The following is a 24,109-nucleotide window of genomic DNA, read 5'->3' on the forward strand; positions in this document are numbered from 1 at the left end:
AAACAAGCTGGCGTGCTTCAATGGGTACCTCAGGACAGCCACGACTACACCCACGGAGGACCAGAAGATGCAAGTTCTCCACTCGAGGGTGAGCCCAGAGATCTGCATCCTCATTGAGGATGTGGACAATTTCGAGGCCGCAATGGCCCTGTTCAAAGGACACTATATTCGCCTAGTAAACCAGGTCTACACCCGACATCTGCTAGCGACAAACCCCGGGGGAATCGCTGTATGAATTCTACCGTGCGCTTCTGGTACTAGGTAGGAACGGTGACTGCTCGCAAGTTTCAGCCAGCGACCGCACAGAACTTTTAATCTGGGACGCATTCATTGCAGGTATGCTGTCCTCCCAAATCCACCAACGGTTGCTGGAGAAAGAGACATGAGGCCTCAAGGACCCTTGCTAGCTCCCTGGATGTGGCCTCCCGAAACGCCCGCATGGACGGCCCCAACCGCGCAACAGCCCGTTGGACAGCGTGAAATCCGCCTGCAGCCGACCCCGATGCATCCCCCATCCCCCCACAAGCTTGTGCCGCGCGGCTACCAGGCAACCCCAAGGGGCCCCACTGTTATTTTTGCAGGCAAGCCAAGCACCCCCGCAGCTCCTCCACCTGCAAAGGGTGCAGCAAAAAGGGCCATTTTGTGGTGGTATGCCAGGCCTGGGCGGTCGCTGCCACCTCCGAGGGCGATCCGGGGCCGGCACCACAACTATCTCCACGGGCCACGTGTGGGCAGCGGGCGCCGCCATCTTCGTTTTTCCCGAGCCAGGTGCGGGCCCCGGGTGCCGCCATCTTGTTCCCCAGGGACCACGTGCGACGCATGGGCGCCGCCATCTTGCACACCCCCAGCCATGTGCAACCCGTGGGCGGCGCCATCTTGGCTGGAGTCTCAGGACCCTGATTTGGATTACCACACACCACCCGAGGAAAATCTTCAACTTTTACCACGACGCGCCTCGGTGACCCCGGACCAGACTCGACTTGCCGCGGTGATGTTGGACCAGTCTCGACCCCGAACGCTCTTGACCGTGACGACGACCGTGCTCATCAACGGACACAAAACATCCTGCCTGATCGACTCCGGGAGCACAGAGAGCTTCACACACCCCAACACGGTAAGGCGCTGTTCTCTTCCCATACACCCAGTTAACCAAAGAATCTCCATGGCCTCCAGGTATCGCTCTGTAGAGATCAAGGGGTTCTGCGTAGCTAACCTCATGGTCCAGGGAAGGGAACTAAAAAATTTCCAACTCTATGTCCTTCCTCACCTCTGCGCTGCCACGCTCCTTGGGTTAGACTTTCAATGCAACCTCCAGAGCTTAACCTTCAAATTCGGCATCCCTATACCCCCCCTCACTGTCTGCAGCCTCACGACCCACAAGATCAACCCGCCTTCCCTTTTTGCGAACCTCACTCAAGATTGCAAACCCGTCGCCACCAGGAGCAGACGGTACAGTGCCCAGGACAGGACTTTCATTAGGTCGGAAGTCCAGCGGCTACTGAAAGAAGGTATTATCGAGGCTAGCAACAGCCCCTGGAGAGCTCAAGTAGTGGTTGTAAAGACCGGGAAGAAGCACAGGATGGTCATCGATTATAGTCAGACCATCAACAGGTATACGCAGCTCGACGCGTACCCTCTCCTCCGCATATCTGATTTGGTCAATCAGATTGCACAATACAAGGTCTTTTCCACGGTGGACCTCAAATCCGCCTACCACCAGCTCCCCATCCGCCCGGACGACCGCAAATACACTGCATTCAAAGCAGATGGGCGGCTCTACCACTTCCTAAGGGTTCACTTCGGTGTCACAAATGGAGTCCCGGTCTTCAAACGGGAGATGGACCGAATGGTTGACCGGTACGGTTTGCGGGCCACGTTTCCGTACCTCGACAATGTCACCATCTGCGGCCACGACCAGCAGGACCACGACACCAACCTGCGAAAATTCCTCCATACCGCAAAAATCCTTAATCTCACCTACAACAAGGACAAATGCGCGTTCAGCACCGACCATCTAGCCATCCTCGGCAAAGTAGTGCATGATGGAGTTATAGGCCCAGATCCCGAACGCATGCGCCCCCTCATGGAGCTTCCCCTCCCCCACTTCTCCAAGCCCCTGAAACGCTGCCTGGGATTTTTTTCATATTACGCCCAGTGGGTCCCCAATTATGCAGACAAGGCCCACCCACTAATCCAATCCACAGTTTTTCCCCTGTCGGCAGAGGCCCGCCAGGCCTTCAGCCGCATAAAAGCGGACATCGCAAAGGCCACGATGCACGCAATCGACGAATCGCTTCCGTTCCAAGCCGAGAGCGACGCGTCCGACGTAGTTCTGGCATCCACCCTCAACCAAGCGGGCAGCCCGTGGCCTTCTTCTCATGCACCCTCCATGCTTCAGAAATCCATCATTCCTCCGTTGAAAAGGAGGCCCAGGCCATAGTAGAAGCAGTGCGGCACTGGAGGCATTACCTGGCCGGCAGGAGATTCACGCTTCTCACTGACCAACGGTCGGTAGCTTTCATATGTCGATAATGCACACTGGGGCAAATGGAGTCTCGGTCTTCAAATGGGAGATGGACCGAATGGTTGACCGGTACGGTTTGTGGGCCACGTTTCCGTGGGGCAGCACGGTAGCATAGTGGTTAGCACAGTTGCTTCACAGCTCCAGGGTCCCAGGTTCGATTCCCAGCTGGGTCACTGTCTGTGCGGAGTTTGCACTTTCCCCCCGTGTTTGCGTGGGTTTCCTCCGGGTGCTCCGGTTTCCTCCCACAGTCCAAAGGTGTGCGGGTTAGGTGGATTGGCCATGCTAAATTGCCCTTAGTGTCCAAAAAGGTTAAGTGGGGGGTTACGGGGTTATGGGGATAGGGTAGATACGTGGGCTTGAGTAGGGTGCTCTTGTAAGAGCTGGTGCAGACTCGATGGGCCGAATGGCCTCCTTCAGCACTGTAAATTCTATGATTCTATAAAGAACGATAAGATCTTACGGTGGAGGATCGAGCTCTCCACCTACAAGTATGAGATCTTGTATCGTCCCGGGAAGCTAAACGAGCCTCCTGATGCCCTATCCCGCAGCACATGTGCCAACGCACAAGTGGACCAACTCCGGGCCCTCCATGAGGACCTCTACCACCCGGGGGTCACTCGATTCTTCCATTTTATCAAGACCCGCAACCTGCCCTACTCCATCGAGGAGGTCAGGATCGCCACCAGGAACTGCCAAATCTGCACAGAGTGTAAGCCACACTTCTACAGGCCAGAGAAAGCGCAGCTGGTAAAGGCTTCCCGTTCCTTTGAACACCTCAGTATGGACTTCAAGGGGCCCCTCCCATCCACTGACCGCAACACGTACTTCCTGAACATTATTGATGAGTACTCCCGGTTCCCATTCGCCATCCCCTACCCCGACATGACGGCAGCCACCGTCATAAAAGCCCTCCACAGTATCTTTACACTGTTTGGTTTCCCCGCCTGCATACACTCCTTCATGAGCGACAGACTGCGTCAATTCCTACTCAGCAAGGGCATTGCCTCGAGCAGGATGACCTGCTATAACCCACGGGGAAACAGGCAGGTAGAGAGGGAGAATGGAACGGTCTGGAAGACCGCCCTACTGGCCCTGCGGTCCAGAAATCTCCCAGTCCCCCGCTGGCAGGAGGTCCTCCCCCATGCACTGCATTCCATCCGATCACTGCAGTGTACCACGACAAACAAAACACCTCATGAACGTCTCCTTGTCTTCCCTAGGAAGTCCTCCTGTGGGACCTCGCACCCAACCTGGCTGGCAGCTCCTGTCCATCTGCTCCGCAAACACGTGCGGGCGCACAAGTTGGACCCATTGGTCGAGAGGGTCCACCTCCTTCACGCAAACCCTCAGTACTCCTACATGGCGTACCCAGACGGCTGACAGGATGCCGTCTCCCTACGGGACCTGGCACCCGCTGGATCCCCCCCCCCCCCCCCCAACACCACCCTCCCTCCCACTGGTGCACCTCACAGCCGCCCTCTTCCCAGGTGGATCAGTTCTCCCACTGGTCCCATCTAGGGGTGATGAAGCTACCGAAGAAACCGAAATCACGCTCCCGGAGTCACAGATGCCCGAGCCGGCGCCTGCATCACAGCCAAAACTGTGATGTACACAGAGGACGACCAGGGCCCCCGATCGACTAATTGCTTCATTTTGATATGTGCATGTAAATAAATACTGTAAATAGTTGTGACATGTAACAAGGCAAACACTGTACCACTGATGGGTACCACCATAACCTCAACCTCTACCACTGTATAACGCAAGACCACCACCCCCGCCGGACTCTTTTAAACAGGGGTGAATGTGGTAGTCGGTATTAGGGGTATTACGGTACCCAGGTTGAGGCTGTAAGACCATTGGTGTGGGAGGTATCTGAGACAGCAAGATCATTGGTGAAGCCTGCCTGCTGGTTCCGCCCAGTAAGGCTGAGTATAAGAGTCTGTGTCTCCCCAGCTGCTGCATTCTGTACCTGCGCTGCTGGGGGAAACATCTAGTCCAATAAAGCCTTCAATTGTCATCCAATCTCGCTTCTGGAGTCAGTGATCGAGCATCAATGTTCAAGTCAGATATTTTGGGGCCAACATTAAACATGAGACATACAACAACTTATATTTATATTGCACCTTTAACATAATAAAACATCCCAAGACACTGCGTTAGAAAAAATTACAGCAAGCCCTAAAAGATTTTAGGTCGGATGACCAAAAGCTTGGTTAAAAAGAGGTGGGTTTTAAGAAATGCCATAAAGGAGGAAAGCAAGGTAGAGAAATGGAAATGTCTATGTGGAGGGAATTCCAGAGTTTAGGACTGAAGACACAGCCACCAAAATGGTGCAATTAAAGTTACAAATGCTCAAGGCATTTAAATGAATGCAGATATCACAAAGGTAGGAACAGGCAAGACATGGAGAAATTTGAAAAAAATGGTTGAGGATTTTAAACTAAACACTTGGCTGGTAGCCAATGTAGATCAGCAAGCACATGGGTGATAGGTGACTGGGACTTCATGCAAGAATTTCAATAGCAGAGGTCCACCTCTTCTTGTTGCCTCAGCATAGATGGCTTCTAAGCAGTAAAGTGTGACTACCTGACCAAGTTGTCATATGAAATAAGACTGCATGTTTCCACTTCCATGACATTGATCAATTTCACCCCTGTCTTAGCTTATCTGCTTCTGAAACCATCATCCATGTCTTCATTACCTCTAGACTCAACTATTCCATGCACTCCTGGCTGATCTCCCAAATTCTACCCTCTGTAAAATTGAGCATGTTCAAAACTCTGCTATCTATTTCTTAATTCACAGTAAGTCCTGTTTGTGTACCATCGCTGTGCTTACTTGACCTCCTGGTCACATCTGCCAAATCGTCAAAGAGCAGTTCAATACCATGGATTGGAAAACGAGGATGAGAAGATACCCAAACCAATCTCCCATTCAACAGAGTTTACCTGCTACAACAGTGCCTAACATCCCTCTGACATTAGTGCGAATGTGGTAAGGAAAGGTCATAAGGCCTCCAGGCCACCAGATTTTATGAACTCAGAAACTTGAAATGGGGAGATTGGGTAGTAATAATGACATAATTGGGATAAACTAGAATACATTGTACAAGGATTTGGGGGGAGATGTAATATAAGAGTCCATGTGGGACTGAGGACAGTACAGCCCACACAATGATGTAAGAGAACATATGGTTCACACCTAGGGGTTAGTTGGACAGAGCGATGTGCACAAGCATGCATGGAGATAGTCCCTAGCTTGAACCCTTTACTGTTTGACATAATTCTTGTCATTAATAAATATATACAATTAACCTGCTTAAGACTGCAAAGACTTAATTGAGACCTACTGAAATGTATCCAACACCCTGCAACAATTCCCATATCCTTCAATCCATTGAAAGCATTGGGTTCCTATTGTTTAGTGACATTGTGTAGTTGGGAGCTCAGGGTTTTATAGACTTGGGAGCAGAATTTTGGGGTTGGCTCACAGTTATTTCCTGCTGAAACCCTCATCATGCCTTTGTTACTTTCCCAGTTGATTATTCTAATGCTTTCCTGACCAATATCTGCTGTGCATTGTAATTGCGACACCATTGGGGACTGTGTCTCCAGCCAGGTTTGAAGCTCAGGAATTCCTTCACGAAACCTCTTTCCCCCTTTAAGACACTCCTTATAAATCTATTTGGACAACCTTTCGGTCACCAATTGGTCGCAGGGAGTCATAAGCCCCTGGCAGGGTCACCCATGATGGTAAGGTCAGAGATGAGGAACCAGACAAAGTGCACTTCAAAACAAGTCCTCAACAACAGATCAGGCGTACGTTACTAGTATGCTGTCAATGGCTGCGATGGCAGATGAAGGCAGCAGCAGGAGGGATATTCCCAGTTGTCGAGATTCCCTTGCCACTGGAACTGAACCATGTGTCTGCTGATGTGCAACAGCATACCCCACATTCAAAGATGTCCCAAGCCTCTACATAGAGAAAACCAACACACCCTCCACACAGGCACGCCCTGCGGCAATCAGCAAGAGGTGACAGAGCTAGAACAGTGAAATCTGGAAATCCCTAACTTCGAAGCGGCACGTAGGTGGTGGAGTTTGATTCAGTCATCTTGCACTTGGAAGAGGAACAGGAGAATGTTTCGGCAGCTTTTTTTTTAGAACTGAGCAACCCTCTTCAGGATCCACTCTGCTCACCCCACATGGGGAAAGGGCTATAAATAGTCTGTTCCATCCCCAACCTGGCTGGAAAACTATATCCAGCGGTTCATCTACCTGCAGTCAGAAAATCAAAGTTAAATTGAATTTCAGAAACTGGAATGTGCGAACTATCATGGATAAGAGCAAAACAATCAACAGGAACGGAGAAATGTCCTCGTTGCCTGTGAACCAAGGCACTTCAACATTGATGTCATTCCCTGCAATAGACAGGAAGAGCAGGCGAAGTGCAGCTGGGAAGAGATGACAGATACTTTCTTTCGGAGAAGAAAACCCAAGGATCAGCCGAGGATGCGTGGAACTGATTTCGCCACCAAGAACAATCTCATCAACCAATTCTTGGAGCTCCTGTCATCATCAATGACCACTTCATGACCCTCCTACAAAATGCCAAGAACTAGCAAGCACAGTCGTGAGTGCCTATGCCCCAACTCTTGATGCTAATGATCAACCCAAAGGCTTCTACTCGTGACCATACTCTCCAACATTCCTAAGGAAGATCAGATCATCCTCCTTGGGGAATTCAATGGCAAGATTGGAACGGACTCCAAAATCTGGAAAGGAACCATTGGAAGGGTAGGAGTTGGGAACTGCAACTCCAATTGGGTTTTCCTGCTTGCCACCAGCTTGTCATGAGAAATGAGCCAATCCAGAGATGATTGCTGGCAGAAAGGTCTCTAAAACTCAAATTTGCTGTAGAAGTAGCAGTGTCTATGGACTTGGCAGCTAAAGAAGCTTCCCAAATTGGAGATGGGTGCCAACATAAACAAGATGAAGTCTGAGAAAAGAAGATTTTTCACCATGCAAGCATGGCCATAGATGTGCCCAGGTGGGGCATTCTCTACAGGAATGTTGGCATCAAGAAAACAAATGTCATAACTGTGGCAAGAAAAGGCACATAATGAAGGCCTGCTGGACCAGACATCCTCAACCTCGAAAATGGATAAAAACAAGAACGCCCCCAAATTAACAAAAATAGTCACAGTATGACCGAAGACAGTAAAAATTCTCAGGAAGACATAATGTCTGATGGCTACCAGACTCCTGAATAACCCTCTTATGGACTGATCTGATCTCTCCACACATCTTCTCTACTGAGCAGTACTACACTCTGTATGCTCACCCGATGCCTGTGCCTTTGTATTTACTTTGTGTATTTATTTATGTCCTATGTTTTTTTCATGTATGGAATGATCTGTCAGGACTGCACTCAGAACAATACTCTTCACTGTACCTAAGTACACGTGACAATAAATCAAGTCCAATCAAATTCAATCCAAAGGCTCAAACTAGGTGTATTATCGATGCAAGGCAATAAACAGAGATTTTGTATCTATCTGAAACTAAATGAGAACAAAATTAAAATGGAAGTAGATATAGGAGCTGCTGTATCTCTCACTTCTGAAAATTTACACCAACAAAAGCTCAAGAGTGTATCATTAAAACCGTCTGATATAATCTTGAGAACTTACACGGAAGAGGTGGTTCCACTGAAAGGTTATATCATGGTGCAAGTTGAAGTAGATGGTCAATCGGCAAAAATTGACATTACATGTGGTCGGAGGTATTTTTCCTACACTTTTCTGAAGAGCATGATTGAACAAAACCTAACTAAATTGGCAAGTTGTAAATCAATTGATGGAAAGAACACATTGTAGAAACTCTTAGAAAAGTACAAGATATTTGAAAACACATTGGGTGGGAGAAATGGTGGTGTGAGGGCAGCATGGTGGCACAGTGGGTTAGCCCTGCTGTCTCACGGCGCCAAGATCCCAGGTTCGATCCTGGCTCTGGGTCACTGTCCATGTGGAGTTTGCACATTCTCCCCGTGTTTGCGTGGGTTTCACCCCCACAACCCAAAGATGTGCAGGCTAGGTGGATTGGCCACGCTAAATTGCCCCTTAGTATCCAAAAAGATGTGCAGACCAGATCAAGTGGTTAAAGGGATGGGGTAGAGGAGTGAGCTTGGGTGAAGTACTCTTTCAAAGGGTCAGTGCATATCGATGGGCTTAATGGCCTTCTTCTGCACTGTAGGGAATCTATGACTCTGAGAAATGATCAGAGTTGAGGCACGGCTCAAGATAAAACCTGATAGCACCCCTAAATGCTAAAGGCCATATGCTATCAAACCAAAAGTTGAGTGGAACTTGGCAAATTGATCGAGAGTGTGGCAATGAGCGATTGGGCGACCCCATTGTTCCAGTTATCAAGCCAGAGGGCTCAGTAAGGATCCGTGGTGACTTTAAAATGACGATCAAGTCAGTATTGTGTGCTGAATAGTATCCCTTACTATTGCATGCACTGTTGCTTCATAGCGCCAGGGTCCCAGGTTCGATTCCCAGCTTGGGTCACTGTCTGCAGAGCCTGCACGTTCTGACCATGTCTGCGTGGGCTTCCTCCGGTTTCCTCCCACAAGTCCCGAAAGGCATGCTGTCCGGTAATTTGGACATTCTGAATTCTCCCTCCATGTACCCGAACAAGCGCTGGAATGTGGCGACTAGGGACTTTTCACAGTAACTTGATTGCAGTATTTTTAATTTTTAAAAATAAATTTAGAAAACCCAATTATTCTTTTTCCAATTAAGGGGCAATTTAGTGTGGCCAATCTGCCTAATCTGCACATCTTCGGGCTGTGGGGTGAAACCCACGCAGAAACGGGGAGAATGTGTAAACTCCACACGGATAGTGACCCAGGGCCGGGATTCGAACCCGGATCCTTAGCGCCGTAGTCCCAGTGCTAACCACTGTGCCACGTGCCGCCCTTTCATTGCAGTGTTAATGTAAGCCTACTTGTCACAATAAAGATTATTATTATTAATGGAGGATCTATTTGCTCGATTGTTGGGTGGACAAAAGATCAGTAAGATAGATTTGTCCCAAGCATACTTCCAGATGAAGGTAGCAGCTGAGTCGCAACTTCTTCTACCTACTGTAACACACCAAGGTACAAGTTCCTACCGTTCGGAATAACCCTAGGGTCTGATGTGACCCTATTCCAAATGTCACTGGACCAAATCCTTTGTGACCTCAATGGTGTTTTATATTATTTGGACGATATTTTAATTACAGGTAAGGAGCACATAAAGAATTTAGAAGACACTTTGGAACATTTTGAAAGACACAATCTTTGTGATAGGAAACCAAGGGCGCCAGGGATGGGGGTGGGGGGGGCAGTAGAATGCTGGTCACGCAGGTTTCTTCGTTTATGGATGTGTGAGGTGGTGATGGCAGCCATTTTGGGTGGATCTGGAATCAAAATTGGATTTCTTCACAAGGGGGTTATGGCTGATTCTAGTAGGGGGGTGCGTCCAGAAACCACCTGTCAGTATGGTGACATGGAGTATTAGGGAGTTAAATGGTCTGGTTAAAAGGTCCTGGGTGTTTGCTCACTTGCAGATCTTGACTGCCAATGTAGTCTTCTTGCAGGAGTCAAATTTGAGGGTTAGGGATCAGACGAGGCTAAGGATGGGATGTATGGGAGGGTGTTCCACTCAAATTTTGATGCGAGGTCGAGAGGGGTTGTTGAACAGCAGGGTGGTGAGTGGGGTTTTGGCAGGTGCACCAGTGCTTTTAGTAAACATATATGCTCCGAATTGGGATGATGCAGACTTTATCAAGAAGATGTTGGTGGATATCCTGACCTTGACTTGCATAGTTGATCACGGGGGGAGATTTCAATTGTGTATTGGATCCAAGGATGGGTAGGTCAAGTCCGAAGTTTTTTGGCGCTTCCTGCAGACAAGGGATTTTGTGAAAGGGTAACTTCAGCCATAGGGAACTATGTAGGTTTTAATTAGAATGGGGAGGTTTCACCCTCCACATTCTGAGAAGCGTTGAAGGCAGTGTTCAGAGGGGAGGTAATTTCATATAAAGCCCACAGGGACAAGGTTGGAAAGGTGGAAAGGCAGAGGCTGGTTGACTTAATTCTGGAGGTCGACCGGCAGTACTCCACGGCCCTGACGGCAGAGTTGCTGGTGGAGAGAATGGTTACAAATGGAGTTTCAGCTTGTATCGATGGGGAAGGCGGTGAACCAGCATCGCCGCTCACGAGAGGTATGTTATGAACATGGTGTTAAGCTCAGTTGTCTGCTGGCTCACCAGCTGAGGTGGCAGGTGGTCGCATGGAAGGTAACCCAGATTAAGAATACCTTAAGGGAGGGCTGGTTACTGCTCCGGACAAGATTAATGGAGCTTTTGAGGCTTTCTACTGGGGGCTATATAACTCCAGAGGGTGGCTCAGGGATGGAGCAGTTTTTGGACGGGGTGGACTTCCCGGTGATAGAAAGAGTGAAGAAAGAAGTTGGAGGTGCCGTTGGGGATAAGAACATAAGAACTAGGAGTAGGAGTAGGCCATCTGACCCCTCGAGCCTGCTTCACCATTCAATGAGGTCATGGCTGATCTTTTGTGGACTCAGCTCCCCTTTCCGGCCCGAACACCATAACCCTTAACTCTTCAAAAAACAATCTATCTCTATCTTAAAAACATTTAATGAGGGAGCCTCAACTGTTTCACTGGGCAAGGAATTAGATTAGATTCACAACCCTTTTGGTGAAGAAGTTCCTCCTAAATTCAGTCCTAAATCTACTTCCCCTTATTTTGAGGCTATGCTCCCTAGTTCTGCTTTCATCCGCCAGTGGAAACAACCTGCCCGCATCCAACGTATCTATTCCCCTCATAATTTTATATGTTTCTATAAGTTATGTTCCAGTTTGCCCTCCCGCTGATGAGGGAGTTCCATGAGACTGATGGGGATAGAAGAGGTCACAGAGTATTTTGGTTGCATGCATTCGGGGAAGGCACCAGGGCCGGATGTTTTTCCAGTGGAATGTTATGAACAGTTTGCGGCCTTATTGGCGCCACATTTATTGGGGTTATTCAATGACTCTCTGTCACAGGGGGTGCTGCTGGCCACTTTGGTGCAGGTGCAATCTCCCTGATCCCTAAAAAGGACATGGATCCCTTGGAGTGTGGGTCTTACAAGCCTATTTCATTATTGAATGCCAATGTAAAGGTATGAGCTAAGATTCTGCCAAAGCATCAGGAGAGGTACTTGCCAGAGGTGATCTCGGAGGAACAGGCAGGGTTTGTCAGCCAATATCCGGAGACTGTTGAATGTGGTTGTGTCGCTTCTGGGGGGGGAAGGTGCCTGAGGCAATCATCTCCATGGATGCAGACAAGGCTTTTGATTGGGTGGGGTGGAGGTACCTCTTTGAGGCTATGGGGCGATTTGGATTTGGGCCAATATTTATCTCCTAGGTGATATTTTTGCATAGTGCCCCCACAGCAAGTGTCTGGACTAATGCAGTGATCTCAGGTTATTTCCGTTTGTATAGGGGCACAAGGCAGGGATGCAAATTGTCCCCATTGTTGTTTGCATTGGCGATTGAGCCATTGGACATCGCGATTAGGTCGTTAGGTGGGTAGAGAGGTATTGAGAGGGTGACAAGGAGCATGGGGTGTTGCTGTATGTAATCTGTTGTTGTAAGTTTCTGATCCTCTATCCAGTGTGGGAAGGATAATGGAGCTGCTGAGGAAGGTTTGGATCCTTCTCAGGGTACAAATTGAATGTGAGCAAGAGCGAGATTTTCCCGATGAAACCCCTGGGGAGGGGACCAGAGTTGGGGAAGCTGGCCAAGGTGAAGTTTAGATATTTAGAGATTCAGGTGGCTCACGACTGGGCCACTGGTAAAGGGGGTGAAGGTGGACTTGAAGAGGTGGGATGCACTCCCGCTATCCTTGACGGGTAGCGCGCAGACGGTCAAAGTGAACATTCTGCCGAGGTTCTTATTTGTGTTCCAATGTCTCCTAATCTACCTCCCTAAGTTTTTTATTTGTTAGGCTGGACAAGTTAATCTCAGCTTTTGTGTGGGTGGGCAAGACTCCCAGGGATCAAAGAGCCTTCATGCAGAAAGGACGGCATTTGGGAGGGCTGGCAAATGCAATGTTCTATTAGTGGGCAGCGAACATCGAGAAAGTGTGAGGGTGATTTGAGGGGCCTGGGTCGGGGTGGGGCCAGATGGAGGAGGCCTCCTGTGTAGGTTTGTGTCTACAAGCGTTGACTACGGGCCCTCTTCCATTCTCTCCAGCCAGGTTCTCAATGAACCTGGTGGTGCTGGCATCTATAAGAATCTGGAACCAGCCTAGGCAGCATTTTAGATGGACGCATGTTATTTTTTGTCACCAATTTGCAGGAACCATAGATTTGCGCCGTCAGGGAAAGGTGCAATGTACAAGATTTGGAAGAGGAAGGGCGTCGAGAGGTTCAGGGATTTGTTTGTGGAAGGTAGGTTTGCGCGACTGGAGGAGATGAGGAGAGAAATTTCAACTCCCGAGGGGGTATGTAGCTATCTGCAGGTGTGGGACTTTGTTCATAACAAACTCTTTGTTTCCTCAGTTTCCAAGATCTACACTGATGAACAGGATGATATTTTGGCCTTTGCTCCTGATTTCGCAGCGACATGTGCCGCTTGGATGGAGGTCAGTGGTGCCACCTTAGGCCTTGACATGGTTGGGGACTTGGCAAAGTTCCTGAGATTGGAAAAGATTAAGTATGCCTTTAGAGGAGGTATACGATGAGTCCGGTGGTAGCTTCATCCTTCAGGGTTTGGAACTAGCTGAGGTGGTATTTTAGCATGGGTGTTGTCGGAGCTGACCCTTATTTGTGAGAATCATCAGTTTGCCTCGGCAAGGATTGATGCGCCATACAGGCAGTGACATGGGAAGGGGTAGAACGGGTGAGGGACTTGTTCATGCAAGGGCGGTGTGTACGTTTGGGGGGGGGGGTAGGTGACACGGTGGCATAGTGGTTAGCACTGCTGGCTATTGCGCTGAGGACCCGGGTTCGATCCCGGGTCACTGTCTCTGTGGAGTTTGCACATTCTCGCCGTGTTTGCGTGGGTTTCACCTCCACAACCCAAAAATGTGTAGGTTAGGTGAATTGGCCACACTAAATTGCCCCTTAAATGGAAAAAGATTGAGGGGCCGAATAGTCTACTAACAAAGAACAATACAGCGCAGGAACAGGCCCTTCGGCCCTCCAAGCCTGTGCCGACGATGGTACCTGCCTAAACTAAAACCGTATGCACTTACGGAGTCCGTATCCTTCCATTCCCACCCTATTCATATATTTGTCTTGATGCCCTTTAAATGCCGCTATCGTACCTGCTCCCACCACCTCCCCAGGCAGCACGTTCTATATATTTACCACCCTCTGTGTAAAAAAGCATGCCTGGCACATCTGTTCTAAACTTTTCCCCATGCACTTTAAACCTATGTCTCCTAGTACTTGACTCTCTGACTCGAGGAAAGAGTATCTGACTACCCACTCTGTCCATGCCACTCATAATCTGGTAGACCTCTATCAGGTCGCCTCTCAACTCCGTCGTTCCAATGAGAACAGACCGAGTTTATCTAACCTCTCCTAATAGCTACTCTCCTGCTCCTAATTCTGGTTATGCTGTTAGCGAATTTCAGATCATGATTTTTTAGATGCAAGACAAGTGAAAGTTGTAATAAATCATGTTTCTGCACTTCATTGGTGGCTCATTTTGATGTAATGATACGTAAAATAATTGGACTAAAATTAACTATTAACTAAATCAATTCAATTAAGTATTCAAACGAAATTACACTGTTATCTGGCAAGATGCTGAGAGATAAAGACACTAATTCCTCATCGGAGAGCCAGCCAGTGCGGACACGACGGGTCGAATGGCCTCCTCCTGCACAGTAACGGTTCTGGGACTTTCCAGCCATTTCCCAATCGGTGACTTTACCCGTAACAAATGCGTATCAATTAGCAATAGTGCGTGCATTCCCGGCGATTGTGGGGAATTCCAGGCTAAAGGAGATGGAAATCACTGGCACAGAAGCTGAGGATAGAAAGGGCGTCACTCTGCACTCAGCCAAGTTTCCATCCGATTCGACTCAAAGTTTCAGGACGTTTACCTCGCTGACGTCACTGCTGGAGTGGACGGAAAGTCCCGTCACGTGATCAAACCCCACCCCCCACCAAATCATTCCAACCGTCATCTTGCTGACGGGAGATGTAAACAAGTGGGACAAAAAAAAAAGCCATCAGTCATCACACACGGTTCGGTGCACTCGCAACAAGTTACATGAAAGTGCTGCTGGGTGAAGGAAATGAGCAGAGGTTTTCCCCCGGGCTCTCCCTCCCCATCCCGGACCGATTACATCACCGTTGCCAAGGCCCCAGAGGGACGGGGCGAGCTCGCGGGGCGTGTCGGCGGTCACGTGATGATGGTACGGAGCACTGCCATTGGTCAGTATCGTGAGTGATGACGTGTCACAGCTGCTGCTCTCTCCTCCCCCCCGGTTGTTGTCAGGAGAGGAGCGAGATTGAGCTGACTGGCCAGAGTCGATGTTAAGTCCTAGTATTTGTAAACAGGGGTCGGCTCCTTGTCGTCCGTCCGCTAAAATTAAGACATCTGAAGCCGGCGATAATTATAGCCGAATATTTCAGTTTTGGGGTGAGGAGGTAGAGCCTGAGCCGGGAGTATTTACGAGTGAGCGAACAATCGCAGGAAGTCGCTTCAGCCCGGCCGCCATTTTCAGCCTTTGAAACTTTTAACCAACGGAGAAAGGCGACCTGTTCTTCTGTCTGCGGAGGCCGTCTGGACATTTCCCCCGCCCTTCATTCGGACGAAGAATTAGACTGCGGGGCCTTTACGTTGCATGGTGACCGTCTCATCCGCTGGACCTCGCACCTCCGATGCTGAGCTCGGGGTTTTAGCCACAGGTCGGAAGCGGAGGTGGCAATGCACCCGTTACCTTTGCCTCGACCGCCGTCCGGCCCCCTGTCCTCCAAGACCGTCGCCGCAAGCCGCCACCGTCACCACCAGCAGCAACCTCACCAACATCAGAGCAAGGCGGCCGTGGTGAGCCGAGGCTGGAAGATCCGTTGCTCTTCCTCGGCCGGGCTGCTGCAAAGACACACGCACAGCCGGCCAGCGCTGCAGATTGGCATCCGGAGCGGGCCTGGCGGCCCGTCGGTGGCCGACAAAACCCCTTCAGCGACCGCCAGCTCTCTGATCGCCGACCAGCACAAGGACGGGAAGGTAAGAGAGCTCTGGGCCTGGGGAGAGTTCCGTGAGGGTTCAGACTCAGTCCGGTATATTGCGGCCACGTTTCCCTCCTCAACGCTCGGGGACATGGGAGGCGAGATGGGTGTCTCCGGCGGAGGAGAAAGATTTAAATGTTTGAAATTGAGAATTCCCGTTTCTGATTGGAACAGTCGTGGGAGGGGGGGGGGGGGGGGGGGGGGAGAGAGAGAACCGGGGCTTTGGTTGGGAACAGGGGGAAGGCGGAGATAGGATTCAAACTGCGGCCGTTCTGAAGCGGTTGGGCTGAATGCTCTCCTCTTTCGCCCCAACAACAGCCAACCAATCAGCACTTTGCTCTGTGGCCAATGAGTGCAGAGCTCGCCCTTCCCCTGGTGACAGCTCTTGGAGGTTGTGCCCAGCCTTGATTTCCGGTTCCATGGGTTCATTTGGTTCTCTGTAAATTGCCAATCCAGTGACTACTGTGTTTACTGGATGGCATGCAGGGGAAGGGCCAATTGGGCCAATGTTGCTTTCTGCCAAAAATGTTTGCAGCTCAGGTGATCTACGGTCTCAAATGCAACGTTTTTTAAAAAAACATAAATTTGAAGTACCCAAATTTTTTTTCCAATTAAAGGGCAAGTTATTGTGGCTTTGTCATTGGCGTGTTAGCACTGTTGCTTCACGGTGCTAGGGTCCCAGGTTCAATTCCGGCTTATAACATCATACGACATAGGAGCAGAATTAGGCCACTTGGCCCATCGAGTCTGCTCCACCATTCAATCATGGCTGATATTTTCTCATCCCCATTCTCCTGCCTTCTCACCATAACCCCTGATCCCCTTATTAATATAAACCTATCTATCTCTGTCTTAAAGATACTCATGATTTCGCCTGCACAACCTTCTGCAGCAAAGAGTTTCACAGATTCACCACCCTCTGGCTGAAGAAATTCCCCCTCATCTCTGTTTTAAAGGATTGTCCCTTTAGTCTGAGATGGTGTCCTCTGGATCACCAGCTTGAGTCACTGTTTTGTGTGGAGTCTGCACGTTTTCCCCGTGTCAGCGTGGGTTTCCTCCGGGTGTTCCGGTTTCTTCCCACAAGTCTCTGTGTGCCGATCAGGTGCCGGATTGTGGCGACTAGGGGCTTTTCACAGTAACTTCATTGCAGCATTAATGCAAGCCTACTTGTGACAATAATAAAGATTATTAATCTAGTTGGTTGACCTCTAAAGATGTACCCTGTACATCTTTGGGTTCTGGGGGTGAGATCCATGCAGACACGAGGAGAATATGCAAACTCCACGTGGATGCTGACCCAGGGCTGGGATCAAACCCGAGACCGTGGCGCCGTGAGGCAGCAGTGCAATGTTGCCCAACTTCCCAAAGGATAATGCGAGGTGGGCATTTACTAGAATACACAGTAGTGTGAGTGGATTCAGGCTGAAGCTTTGCCTAACAGTTGTCGTCAAATTGAAGTTCAGTGTACCTCGCAGCCTACTTCATTTAATTTTTTTCATTTTTTTTTTGTCTTAGGTGACCAAATCGAACATTGGAAAATCAGATACAGCAATAGCTCCACAAATGCAATTCATGTATAGTGTAAATAGAGCAGAAGAGTACTGCCAACCCTTAAATACCAAGAAAAGAAACAAGCGTAACCTTCAGTTGAGAAAAACTTCAATAAAAAGAAATGAAAACAACCATAGTCAGAATGCTCCCTCTGTTGAACGCTGCAACATTCTCAAAAAAGAGGGGGAAAAGCCGATTATTACCGGAAACAGCTCCAAGAATCGAAGATTACTGAAAGTTGGTCTGAAATCTGTACTGAGCCTTCAAGGAGATCAGAACTATGCTGGGCCAAAGTTCAGTGAGCCACCATCTCCCAGTGTTCTACCTAAGCCACCCAGTCATTGGGTAGGAGCACATGCTGAATATCCTGATGCGAGTAAGGAAATAATGACTGTCCACTTAAAGACTTTACTAAAGGTTGATGCATAATTCAAGAGCAGTTCAGGTTAACTTAAAAATACTGTCATAGTCAAATTAAGAATGTTTCAGTCGAGATTCAATTTGTTGCAGTAGTAGGTCCTGCATTTTAGACAATTGTAAATTTCTCTTTTTGCTTTTGGGATAACCGTATGCAAGTGGTGCTAGTAATGAAGTGGGATTGTGTATATTAGTGTAAACCATGTAATTATTTGTATATTTTCATATACTCAAATATGAAAGAAAGGAATTATAGTTTCATATGAGAATTTGTTGCCTTGTACCAGTTGGTGGGCCGAGTTTAAAATTTTATATTTTGTATATAAAAGGGGAAAACTCAAGTTAAAAGCTAAAGCATTCCTAGTTCTTCATCCTCTGAATGCATGAACCAGCAGATATAGAGTTGTGTACCCCTTTGTATGTTTGACAATCTGCAATGCATTCTTGACAGGAAAAAAACTATGGGCAAAAGATAGAATAATTTGAGCACTGCTTTTAACTGCACTAAAGGATATGATGTACCATCAACAAGATGCACTTTCATCTTACTGAGTGTTAAGTATATAATGTGAATAATTTTAAAGCCTTTGTCACCAAATTTAACTAAAGCTCTGGCTGGAGGAGGAGCAAAGTTTAGTCTGTTAGTAAACTGAATACCTCACTGTTAACATACAAGGTTTTGAGGGTCCTTTTAAATGTTGATCTCCAGAATACCATTGATAAATCTTTTTTAAACTGATCAACAATTTGCCAATCATTGTGCAAGTTGCGAATACCAATAGGAGCAAGAGTTGTGCATCTCACATTTGTCATCTCATCTAACTCTCCTACTGTTCCACTTCTGAAAGTGAGAACAAAATTTGCTAGACCTTATATTCCTACGTTCTCACATTTGGTTGTACTGTGGCCAATGTTGGTTGCTTTGTGGGTATTTCCCTGAACTTCTGGCACAGTACTGTTGATTGGATAGTTAACTTCAAGCCTGACAAATAACTCTGCAATGAACCAAGATGTACATCGGAACAATGACATTTTCCTTTTATAAAAACTACAACGTTCGATTTAGTTAACCCCATATTGTACTTTAGATAAGTAGCGACATTGGCTGTTTCATGTGATTCAGTTTTGCACATCTGAACTGTTTGCAGGAAACAATTTCTGCTGTTTACAGAACTATCTTCCTGGACTAAACTATGTACAATGTAATTTAATCAATTCCTTGGTTAGTTGCTGCTATTCCATTGACAAGTACTGGTTCATCCAGCTGTGAATTACCCTTTGCTGTATGTCTGAACATATACAAGATCAACTGATAACTATCTGAAATCCAGTTACTTCCAAAAGGAAGTTTCCTAAAATTCTCTCCCTACACCATTTTGGCCATTAAAATAGTAACTAAAATGCTAGTTCGAATAACACAGATAAAAGCAAGAATAGAGAGATGTTTCTCGTTTACACTTCGCGTCTAGGCGAAATTATTGATCCCGAGTCTTCATTTTGGGTCTAACCTCTCTGGTTAGACTTTGCAAACTATCTCACCAGCTTTTGAGTACTCTTTACAATATCTTTGAAAGAATAGGTCATAAAACTCAAAAGTGGTTTATATAACTGTTGAAACAATTTGAGTCCAGTAAAAATACTGGATACAGTAATTCTACCGAATGTCAAATGCGTAAACACAAGCTGAAACATTTTATTTTATCCCTATGCAAGTCATCAATTATTTACCAATAGCTTAGATAATACACAATTGTTAAATGAGGAATACAACCAGTCTTTTCCAGAAGAAATGTTGACATCCTTACATGCATGAAGATTCTTGCTGCAACATTTGTTAACTGTTCCTCTTGTGCCCTTCCTACAAATTGGCAAATTTCAAAAGTAAAAATAAAATTGAATTGGTCTCCCTGGTAATTGCCTTGTTATTTTCAACAGATTCCATGTTCATGTAACAATATCTTGTCACTTTGTGATGCTCTAGAGTTTCCAGTAGAATATAGAGTGGTGAGGCTGGATCAGTCACTGATACTGGAATAGACATAAGGCACATCTTTCAATACAATTTATTTCCATGAAATTCCGCTTATGTGCTTTGTAGGTGGCAGGAAAATAATTTTTTTAAATGTTATTTTAAGGTATATATTTTTCTAGTGTTTACAAGTAGTTCTCTTCCCTGAATTTCTTCTGAAGATGGTTGTCACCCACCTATATAAACTTCTTTCACACTGCCTAAAATTTCCAAATTATTTTAAAACCAGTCAAAATGTTGTAATGTAGGAAAACATAGCAACAATTTACTCTGCGCAAGTTCAGAAAAAATCCTGCCTCATTTAGTGTATCCTTCTAATCCCTATTTATCCCTTTTAAGTGTTATGCTTTCACTACGCATGTGACAGAATTGAACTTTAACCATTCTCTTGGCAAAAGATTTTCTTTAATTACATTTCAGATTTTTTTTTTTTTTATATTTTTATTCTCTCTTTTTCACATTTTCTCCCAAATTTACACCTACCAACAATACTCAGTAACATATGTCAAATCCCCACATCAATAACAACGATCCAATCCTCCCACCAAACCCCAAACATTAACCCGCATGTTCACGTCAATAAATGACAGAAAGGAATCCGGAGTCACCATGAGCACACCGTCCCCCTCCCCAACTAACGTTCAATGTTATCCAGACATCTACCCCTTCAAAGAATTGGCTCAGCCCCAACCTCGTGCACAAGGTGGAGGCGTTCACTCTCTGGAGCACCTCACCAGAACCCCTCCCCCATATCCACTCCCAACTCTTCCTCTCACTTTCATTTGATCCCTTCCACTGGTGCCTTCTCCTCTTCCAAAATATCGCCGTAAACTGCTGACACTACCCCCTTCTCTAGTCCCTCTGTCGTCAGCACCTCCAGCAGTGTGGAGGCTGGCAAAATCTCGAACCTGCATTTATCTAAACATTTCCCCTTGCTCCAGCCCATACTTCGCTTCCAGCTCCTTCAATCCTGCATACTGACCCCCTAGAAACAAATCTTTTAGTATCTTAATCCCCTTCTCCCATTTCCAAAAATTTCCATCCCACTTCCCTGGCTCAAATCTGTGGTTCCCCCGAATCGGCATTTCCCTTGACACTGCCCCCAACCGGAAGTGTTGTCGAAACTGCCTCCAAATTCTAAATAAAGTTATTATCACCGGACTCCCTGAGTATTTCCCTGGGGCCATCTAGAGCGGCGCTGTTGCTAGTGCCTTCAATCCCGACCCCCTGCACAAACTCCTCCATTCTGACCCACTGGGAATCAACCCCTCTGACCCAGCTCCGCACCTTCTCCACATTCGCCACCCAGTAATAATACTTCCCCTCTGTAGCAGCACTTTTCTAACTGACCACATGAACGAGGTAATCATTCCTTCAATCTCTCTGAAAAATGCCTTAGGCAGGCATTGGAAAATAAACAAATTGAGGCCACATGTTCATTTTAACCGCCTGTACCCCACCCGCCAGTGACCGACTGAGACCCTCCCACCTCGTCAGATCAGCTTTCAAGCTCCCCAGCAAACGAGAAATGTTGTACCTGTGGAGCCCCTGCCCCGGGCAACCTGCACCCCTCGGTATCAAAAGAGAGTCCCTGCCCTACGGAATGGCAGCACCCCCTCCTGCACCCCCAGTCGAAACACTACAAAATACTCACTCTTGTCTAGATTTAGTTTGTACCCCGAGAAAGACCCAAACACCCGAAGCAGCTCCAATATTCCCCCTATTGACACACTTGGTTCCGACATGTATAAAAGCAAGTAATTGGCATATAAGTGCACCCTATGCTGTTCCCCCCCCCCCCCCCCCCCCCCCCCCGCAATATTCCTTTCCATACCCTTGAACTGCCTACTGCGATGGCTCAATCGCGAGTGCAAACAGCAGGGGGGGCATAGGGCATCCCTGCCTAGTCCCATGGTGGAGAGGAATGTATCTCGAGCTGATGTTATTTGTGCGGACACTCGCCCTCGGCTCTATATAGTAGCTTTACCCAGTCCACAAATCTTGGTCCAATCACAAACCGCTCCAGAACGGCCATCAAGTACCCCCATTCTACCCGGTCAAACGTCTTCTCAGCGTCCAATGCCACAACCACTTCTGTTATTTTAGATTTGTTAATAACATTCACGACCCCTAGACTCGGGCTCCCTAAATATGGAAACATCTGTGTATCTGCATAAGAAAAAATCCATTGAAGGTTGGTGGGTCACCACCCAGTCTTCTCTTTCCTGGAAAGATTTTAACTTTTCAGTACTAGCATCACCCTTAAATCATTTGGTGTTGTGCTTCACCGGTGTCTTTGTCGTTTTTGTAATATAGAGATTTTTAAATTCACTGTTAAGGTTTTGCAATCCATTCAACAGTTCCAGCTGAAAGTGTGAACAGCAGTGATGACGCCAAGAATAGATATCTCAGGGCAGATGTCCAGTAAATGGATGATGTGCTGACCTTTTTTATCCCTTCAATGCTGGCAAAGAAAGCATTTGTTGCCTATCCAAAATTGCCCTTGAACTGAGGGACTTGCTAGGCTATTTCAACAGGCACTTGGTTAAGAGTCAACCACATTGCTGTGGTCTGGAGTCACATGACCATACCATGTACGTGAGGGTGGCAGATCTTCCCTTTTAAGGACATTCGTGAATCAGATGGATTTCTACAACAATCAATAGTTTCATGGTCGTCATTACTGAGATTAGCTTTCATAGAACCCCATCACCGCTGCACAGATTCAGTTTGCCCTATAACCTAACTTGCACATTCCTGACGCTCAGAGGCAATTTAGCATATCCAATCTACCTAACCTGCACATCTTTGGACTGTGGGAGGAAATTCACATAGACAATGGGAGAACGTGCAAACTCAGAGTCAACCAAGGCCTTTGGCGCAGTGAGCTAGAAGTACTGATCACTGTGCTGTCCTTTATGTTCCAGATTTATTAATTGATACTTTGCAGTCATCAACACACCCAGGAGCATTTGCTGTTGAAGTTTCCAAAAAATAAATTTGGAGTAACCGATTGTATTTTTTTCCCCAATTAAGGGGCAATGTAGCGTTGCCAATCCACCTAACATGCACATAAGACATAGGAGCATAATTAGGCCACTTCTGATTTCCTAAGCATTTCCCCATTTAGAAAATAGTCTATACCTAAATTCTTCCTTCCTAAGTACATAACTTCACACTTTTCCACATTGTATTTCATTTGCCACTTCATTGCCGACTCTCCTAGCTTGTCCAAATCTTTCTGCAACCCCCTTGCTTCCTCAATACTACCTGTCCCTCTACAGATCATTGTATCATCTTCAAACTTAACAACAGTGCCTTCAGTTCCTTCTTACAGATCATTAATGTATATTGTGAAAAGTTGTGCTCCCGGCACAGACCCCTGTGGCACACCCCTAGTCACCGGCTGCCATCCTGAAAAAGACCCCTTGATAAATGTCCTTAGTGACCAAAAAGGTTAGATGGGGTTACGGATATAGGGTGGAAGTGAGGGCTTAAGTGAGTCAGTCTATCCTCTATCCATTCCAGGATCTTACCCTTAACACCTCTTAACTTATTTAACAATCTCCTATGCGCACCTTGTCAAAGGCTTTCTGGAAATCTAAACAAATCACGTCCACTTGTTTTCCTTTGTCTAACTTCCTTGTTACCTCCTCAAAGAACTCTAACAGATTTGTTAGACACGACCTCCCTTTGACAAAGCCGTGCTGACTCAGTCCTATTTTACCATGCACTTGCAATTACTTTGCGATCTCATCTTTAGAACATAGAACATACAGTGCAGAAGGAGGCCACCCGGCCCATCGAGTCTGCACCGACCCACTTAAGCCCTCACTTTCACCCTAACCCAATAACCCCTCCTAACCTTTTTGGTCACTAAGGGCAATTTATCATGGCCAATCCACCTAACCTACATGTCTTTGGACTGTGGGAGGAAACCGGAGCATCTGGAGGAAATCCATGCAGACACGGGGAGAACGTGCAGACTCCACACAGATAATGACCCAGCGTGGAATCGAACCTGGGACCCTGGCGCTGTGAAGCCACAGTGCTACCCACTTGTGCTACCGTGCTGCCCAAGTTCCTGCCTATGTCATTAGTACCAATGTGTACTGCTATCTCTGGCTGTTCACCCTCCCCCTTCAGAATGCACCATGCCCATTCAGAAAACCTGGCACCAGGGAGGCAACAGACTCTAAAATCTAACCAATGACCAAAGTCAGGCTAACTGGCCTATAATTTCCTGACTTCTGCCTCCCTTCTTGAACAGTGGTGTTACATTAGC

General features: G+C 47.3%; 1 protein-coding gene across 1 annotated transcript; it reads left to right on the forward strand.

Moving 5' to 3' along the window:
* Positions 1–15,030: 15,030 nt before the first annotated feature.
* Positions 15,031–19,709, forward strand: pnrc1 (proline-rich nuclear receptor coactivator 1). Its single transcript, XM_038799339.1, has 2 exons — positions 15,031–15,825; positions 17,343–19,709. The coding sequence occupies exons 1-2, from the start codon at positions 15,526–15,528 to the stop codon at positions 17,805–17,807; spliced, it is 765 nt and encodes a 254-aa protein (XP_038655267.1). The 5' UTR covers positions 15,031–15,525; the 3' UTR covers positions 17,808–19,709.
* Positions 19,710–24,109: the final 4,400 nt, after the last annotated feature.

The sequence above is a fragment of the Scyliorhinus canicula genome, chromosome 6 (genome assembly GCF_902713615.1).
Source record: "Scyliorhinus canicula chromosome 6, sScyCan1.1, whole genome shotgun sequence".
NCBI lineage: Eukaryota > Metazoa > Chordata > Chondrichthyes > Carcharhiniformes > Scyliorhinidae > Scyliorhinus > Scyliorhinus canicula.